Source organism: Manihot esculenta, chromosome 7 (genome assembly GCF_001659605.2).
Source record: "Manihot esculenta cultivar AM560-2 chromosome 7, M.esculenta_v8, whole genome shotgun sequence".
NCBI classification, from domain to species: domain Eukaryota; kingdom Viridiplantae; phylum Streptophyta; class Magnoliopsida; order Malpighiales; family Euphorbiaceae; genus Manihot; species Manihot esculenta.
The window spans coordinates 2,504,253-2,511,365 of record NC_035167.2 but is presented as its reverse complement, the minus strand read 5'-3'; the positions used below and the strand labels follow the sequence as shown (position 1 = coordinate 2,511,365).

The window sequence follows — 7,113 nt, the reverse complement described above, 5'->3', positions numbered from 1 at the left end:
TTCTTCGCTTTGCTTCCAACAATACACACAGTCTCTTCAAATTCTTCATCATTTCTAGTTTTGTTTACTGGTTCTTTCATCAATGGAGAGATACTCTGCTGCCGCTAGTGGAAGAGGAAGGGACGGTCAGGATGGTGGCCGCGGTCGTCGTGGTCGTGGTCGTGGTGGTGGTCTTGAGGGTGGTCCTGCACGAGGCGCTGGAAGAGGTGGAAGAGGTGTAAGAGGAGGGAGAGGAGGAGGAGTAGGAGGAATAGTAGACTGGGGGCCTGCCGGTGGCAGGTTTCGTGGATCTACTAGCTCTGCTCCTTCTGTTCAAACACGGATAGAGCCACAGAATATTTCTACTGAAGAACTTCCTGGTATGGTTCTGGTTCTAAGCTACAGTTTTAAAACTTGTTTGTTTGTTTGTTTGTTTTTAAATCAATCCATTTGCTTGTTTAATCAACTTACTCTGTTGTTCTAAAGATAAATGATGATGATGATAATAAGAATAATAATAAATTAATTTCATCAGTTAGCCTTTTAGAACTGCTTTGATTATTGAGAATGTGCTTGTGTGTGTTTGATTGGCATTCTTGAAGGCAATTTTTGCTAACAGTTTCATGAGAGTTTCTCAAGGTTTTCTTCTTTTTTTGCTTCTAAGTTATAATTATGACTTTGAGTATATGCTAGTTTGAAGTTGAAAAACTAGTCATAGACGGTTACAATTCTTTGTTTGTTCTTTCTTTTTCCTTTTAATCATTAAAACAACCTTGAAAAAATCTCTGGCTGAAACATGATTTGATATTTTTTCTTTATTTTTTTCACAGAGCCTATTGTTCCAGCAATGCAATCATTAGCAATTTCTACATCTTCAGCTCCTGAAGATTCAGGCAAACGCGTTCCAATTAAACGACCTGACAATGGTGGGAAAAATTGTGACCGGCCTGTACCGCTCCGTGTTAATCATTTTCTGGTTCGTTATGACCCCGAGAGAATCATAAGGCACTATGATGTTAATGTCAAACCGGATTTGCGATCTGAAGATGGTCGGGCTGTGAAGTTGCCGAAGACTGTTCTGTCTATGATTCGCAACAAGTTATTCTCAGATGATCCTGACAACTTTCCCTTGTTAAAGTCTGCATATGATGGTGAGAAAAACATTTTCAGTGCAGAGCCACTACCCACTGGAACATTTAAGGTGGGATTATCGAATGAGGAAGGGATAAAGATCCGATACTTCACAGTTGAAGTGCAGCTCGTGAATGAGCTTAAATGTAGCAAGTTGGGTGATTATATAAGGGGCGAAATTTTGTCCATTCCTCGTGATGTGCTACAAGCTTTGGATGTGATCATGAAGGAGAATCCAACAAGGAACATGATTTTTGCTAGTCGAAGTTTTCATCCTATCGAACCTGATACACAAGTTGACCTTCACCGTGGCATCATTGCTTCTAGAGGGATTAAACATAGCTTGAAGCCAACCTTCCAGGGTCTAGCCTTGTGTATGGACTATTCCGTTGTGCCATTTCGCAAGCAAATGCCCGTTATAGATTATCTACAGGAACACATTCCTGGCTTCAATCCAAACAATTTCAGAAGATTCAAGAAGCAAGTCAAGGAAGCTTTGGAGGGATTGAATGTTACTGTGACTCACAGAACTACGAATCAGAAATACAAAATTGCTGGATTAACCGATCAGAACACACGGGATATTTCATTTGACGTGGAAAACCCGAGTGACCAGAACTCTCAAGGGAAAGTTAACCTTGTTTCTTATTTTAGAAAAAAATACAACAAGGATATTATCCACATGGATATACCATGCTTAGCTTTGGGGAAAAGCAACAGGAAAAATTACGTTCCTATGGAGTTCTGCATCATAGCTGGGTGGCAGAGATATGCAAAGGAGCTTTTGGACGTAAATCAATTAGGAGAGTTAAGGAAGATTTCATTAGTTGCACCAAAGGATAGACAAAGAACAATACGTGACATGGTAGAAAATAGAGTTGGACCCTGCAGGTAAGTAACTTTAACTGCTTATATTCAAATGAATGTAAAGTATGACTACCGTATATGTCCTGGTTGTGTGCATATAACTTATGCTTGCTTTAAGTTGTTAGGGAGACCACATGGTCTCTAATTTGTTTTCTCTATCTGTATAATTTGATCATTTATAGAGGAACCTTTTAATTTCATGCTTATGCACATTCTTTTACCAAGTTCAAATACAGCTATTTGAAAATGGATTTGTGTGTTGGATTGAATTATAGCTATGGTGCTTATATTCCTTTTATTTTTTTCTCTATTTCCCTTGCAGTGGAGATATTATTCAAAATTTTGGAATCAGTGTGGATGTGGAAATGACAACACTTATTGGTCGGGTTATTAAGCCACCAGAGTTGAAGCTTGACACTAATCTGAGAAGAAGCTTGGTGATTACTAGCGAACCAATCAGGGAATGGGGAATACTTTTCTTTGGCGAGTATAGTCTTGAAAATTTCGCTCCTGAGCTGATCTCTCGCAGCCAAAGAATGAACATCCGCATGGACCAGCCTCGTTTAAACGAACTTCATCCAAGGAAATTGTTACTTGATGTTCAGAAACTCGAAGAACTGCTTGAAAGAATTAAGAGTGCACGTTTACAGATTCTTGTTTGTGTGTTGCCTAAGGAGCCTAAGGAGCCGAAGGAGCCTAAGGAGGGTCCTGCTGGTTACAATAATCTCAAGTGGATAAGTGAGAAAAAAGTTGGCATCCTAACTCAATGTTGTTTAGCCAAAAATTGCAGTAGACCTAAAGATCAGTTTCTCGCAAATCTTGCTCTAAACATCAATGCGAAGCTTGGGGGCAGTAATGTAGAGCTCATCAAGCAGCCCAATTTCTTGCAAATTAAGGGCCATTTTATGTTTGTTGGTGCTGATGTTAATCATCCTCGCTCTTACAACACAACAAGTCCTTCAATTGCAGCTGTTGTCGGCACCATGAATTGGCCAGCAGCAAATAAATATAGTGCACGGATTTGTCCTCAGGATCATAGGACAGAGAAGATTCTGAAGTTTGGAAGCATGTGCATGGAGCTTGTAAATACATATACCAGCCTAAATCAGGCAATGCCAAAGAATATTATCCTATTCCGTGATGGTGTAAGTGATGGGCAGTTTGATATGGTTCTGAATGAAGAACTCACGGATCTCAAGATGACATTTCAAGCATCGAATTACTCCCCCAGAATTACTGTTGTTGTTGCACAGAAGCGACACACAACTCGGATGTTTCTAGATGGCAACCAGGATGGAAATGTGCCCCCAGGAACTGTGGTAGACACAAAAATCACACATCCTTGTGGATTTGACTTCTACATTTGCAGCCATTATGGTAGTATAGGAACAAGCAAGCCAGCCCACTACCATGTGTTGTGGGATGAGAATGGTTTTACTTCTGATGAATTGCAGGAGCTTATTCATGGCATGTGCTTCACCTGTGCCCAGTGCACCAAGTCTGTCTCACTGGTCCCTCCAGTGTTGTATGCCGACCGTGCTGCTTATAGAGGTCGGGTTTACCATGATGCAATGGAGGCATATCAGTCATCAGCACCACCACCTTCAACATCATCAACGCCTTCCTTTGATGAGCAGCTGTACAAGTTGCACCCTGACCTGGAAAACTCCATGTTTTTCATTTGAGGCATCTTCCTCCTCTTTCGGAGATAGATAAACATTTTATATCAAGATCGCCGAGTTGCATTCCATTCTCCAGGCTGGAAAAGCAGTTTGTGCGTGAATCTAATAAGTATGAGGCTTGTGTCTTTTTAGTATAGTGTTTCCTCTTGAGTTTTCATGGTCTGTGCATGCAGAAGGCCATGTGAATTAAGAGGGTTATTTGTGTTTTGTGTCAGTTTGTCGTTTTGGATTAAGTTTGTGGACTGAAGTTCTGTTGAGATGTTTCGCTATTGGTCCTTTTGTAGTCTGTTAATGTTTCTCAATCCCTAGCTGCCTCATACTTGGGTTTAGCAAGGAGAAGGTCTAGTTTTTGATGCTAGATTGCTACTCTTATGATTGTCAGTATCACTATTTCAATATGATTTGAAGAAATTAGTATTACTCTTAAACCATTTGAGTCCTTGAGCTTTGAATTATCTTTAATTGAGACCTCAGAAATGGAAATGAGGGAAATTGGGAAATGCAATAGTATGAAAAATAGAGCACTGAATCTCCTTCAAAAGTGGCATGTTTATTGCAGAAGAGAAATGAATGTTGCTTTTACTTTCTAGTTTCCAGGAATCAAAGTAATTCCCTTGCATCATTTATTCAAAAGAAAATTGAGTAGTTTTCTTGGATTTTTATTAGAGCTTCCCAGTTGTCTGTCTCAGGAATTTCATTCAGACAAGTGTTTCTATTAGTCCCTGTCTCCCTGATCCCCTGGTTTTCAAAACCAAAATCATCAAATTTGTTTGCAACACACTAAAAAATCATCAGGTTCTTGCATATGATTTTATCCAGTTTTGGTTTTGTAGAATAGACAATTGTTTCATTTATTTCCCATAGTAGAGTTCTTCATCAGTACAAGTTCATCAAATTCTGAACTGAAAATAAATAGGATGACTCGAACTTTAAAGCCTGTGCTAAAACGAGTGATTTGCTTTTAACCATTCAATAAAATTAAATATCTAATATATTTTAATCTAATTAATTTAGAATTTCTGATAGCACACGTTTGATTTGTAATACTGGTATAATTAAATTAACTTTTTATGTTAATTTTGTATTACTAATAGTATATATTACATTTAATTTTTTTTATAAAATGATTAATTTATAAAATAATCAAATATCAAATTTAATATCTAAATTACAATAGTAAAAATTTCTATTCTTTATATGTTTTAGGGTGAGCATTCGGTTGGTTTGATTTAAAATCAAACCGAACTGAATAAACTGAAAATCAAAATTTTAGTGTTTATGAAATCCGAACTGAACTGATTTTGGTCAGAAACCGAATTGAACCGAACCGGTCTGATTTGATTCGATTCGATTTATTCGGTTTTGATTTTTAATAATTTTTTTTTATTTTTTACACCATATTTTTAATATTTTAAAATTTAATTAAAATATTTTAATTTTAATATGATTTAATTTCTCTATATTATTGAAAAAATATATTATTATCACTAATCGGTTCGGTTTAATTTTTTTGGTTTTTTTATCAAAATCAAATCGAATCAAAATAACCGAAATTTTTGAAATTAAAAATCGAATCGAATCGAAATATATAAAAAATCAAATTAAATTTTTAAATCAATTTGGTTCAGTCAATTTTTTTAATTTGAATCGAATTTTACTGAATATGCTTCACAATGAAGTATAATAAAATATCTGCCTCGCCTCGTCCTATGTAGTAAAAGAAGTTGAAGTTAGATTTACTCTTCAAAATTCTAATTTCAAAAAAGAGGACGATCCCTTTCTCGTGAACATAACCTGATTTCCAATTGAAAACAACATTTTACTTCAATTTATGTGCTAGATTTGTGTAAGAGACAAAATAAAAAAAAAAATGCAAATATATAAAATATGATATTGTGTGCATGGGTGGCATGCAGGCTCTCCTTCATCTCAAATCCAATAATCCTTTGTAAAACCAACACGTGAATCTCACGTGCCCACGACCATTGGAGGTTTACAAGTCTTAATCGTACGTCAATTTCAAAATCCTTCTTTTGATGTTGTCTTAACCTTAAAACAACAGCCTCTCCATCTCCAAATATCCTCTTCTTAATTCTCCATTACACTTTTCTTCGGATCTTTTGAAGTATAAGCAAAGAAATCTAAACCAAACCCATCATCAAATATTCACTTCTCATCCTTCCAAAACCTCCATAACCAATCCTCTCTTCTTCTCCGCCATGGAAACCCCATCTCTTTCTCCTAAACCTGCCCAAGATTTCAGGTCCTCTGTTGACACTTCTCGCCCTTTTCGTTCTGTCAAAGAAGCCGTAGCCATCTTCGGCGACCGGATTCTCGCCGGAGAAATATACTCTCCAAAGCCTTACTACACTCCTCGACCTAGTAGTTATGATCATTCATGGATGTTCTCATCTCCAAGCTCTATAAACCCTAGTAAAGAAGATGATGACCTTGGAGATAACAATAATAATAATAATGAGTTCTTGGATACTCTAAAGAAACTTCAGGCTGAGCTTGAACAAACGAAGACAGAGCTGAAGTTGCTGAAGGAGAGAGAGTCGGAGACTGAAATTGCAGTGGCTTCTTTGAATGCTGAGCTTCACAAGAACATGGCTAAGTTGGCTGCTGCAGAGGCGGTGGAGGCGAAAAAGGCGGCGTCAGAAGCAAGAAGGGTGAGTTTTGAAAGGGAAAAGATAGGAGAAGTTATCAGAGAGGAAAAAAAGAAGAGAGAGTTGATAATGAGAATGGAGAATTCGCCAACTCTGGCTAATATTCTGAGTATTAATGAAGAGAAAGAATACTATGGAGGAAAAAAAGAGAGGAAGAAGAAGATGACGAAGAAGAAGCCAATAATACCTCTAGTGGGAAATTGGTTCTTCAGAAAAAAAGGATCATCTGATAAAACTCTGAATGATAATCCTCTCTTTGCTTCTGCTCATGGTGTATTTTGATTAATTAGGGAAAATTAGTTTGTTGTATAAGCAAATTAATTCATTATGAATATTGTCTCAGGTTGAGTTTAATCAATTTTAAACCTATTTTTTTTTTTTGTAATGCATGGATGTATGTGGCTTCTATTATCAGTGTATAAAATTTCTCTGTTTTACTGCTTCTTGTTTTAAAATTTTTGGAAAAATTAATATTTGATATCTATAATATAAAAAAATTCATTAATTAAGCTTTGATTTCCAAAAATATATTAAAATACTTTTCAAATTTATTAATTAATTTTCCTATTGAATTAGTCGTTAATGATATAGAAAAATATAAAATATTTTCGATACGGAGAAATTAATTAATAAATATTTTTATAAAATTAAAAAATCAAGTAATAAACTTTACTACATGGACAATTTAGTAAAGAGTTAGATTCCATTTATTTTATATAAAATATTTTTGAAAAGAATATTTTTTTTATTTTTTATATTTAAAAAATTGAGAAAATATCAACGAA

At 35.9% G+C, this 7,113-nt stretch overlaps 2 protein-coding genes across 2 annotated transcripts; both read left to right on the top strand.

The window, feature by feature from the left end:
- On the top strand, positions 1-4,087 carry LOC110618594 (protein argonaute 2). Its single transcript, XM_021761761.2, has 3 exons — positions 1-359; positions 810-2,001; positions 2,300-4,087. The coding sequence occupies exons 1-3, from the start codon at positions 83-85 to the stop codon at positions 3,660-3,662; spliced, it is 2,832 nt and encodes a 943-aa protein (XP_021617453.1). The 5' UTR covers positions 1-82; the 3' UTR covers positions 3,663-4,087.
- Positions 4,088-5,318: 1,231 nt separating this feature from the next.
- On the top strand, positions 5,319-6,765 carry LOC110619785 (WEB family protein At1g75720). Its single transcript, XM_021763340.2, has one exon. It carries the CDS (start codon positions 5,879-5,881, stop codon positions 6,608-6,610), a length of 732 nt encoding a protein of 243 aa, XP_021619032.1. The 5' UTR covers positions 5,319-5,878; the 3' UTR covers positions 6,611-6,765.
- Positions 6,766-7,113: the final 348 nt, after the last annotated feature.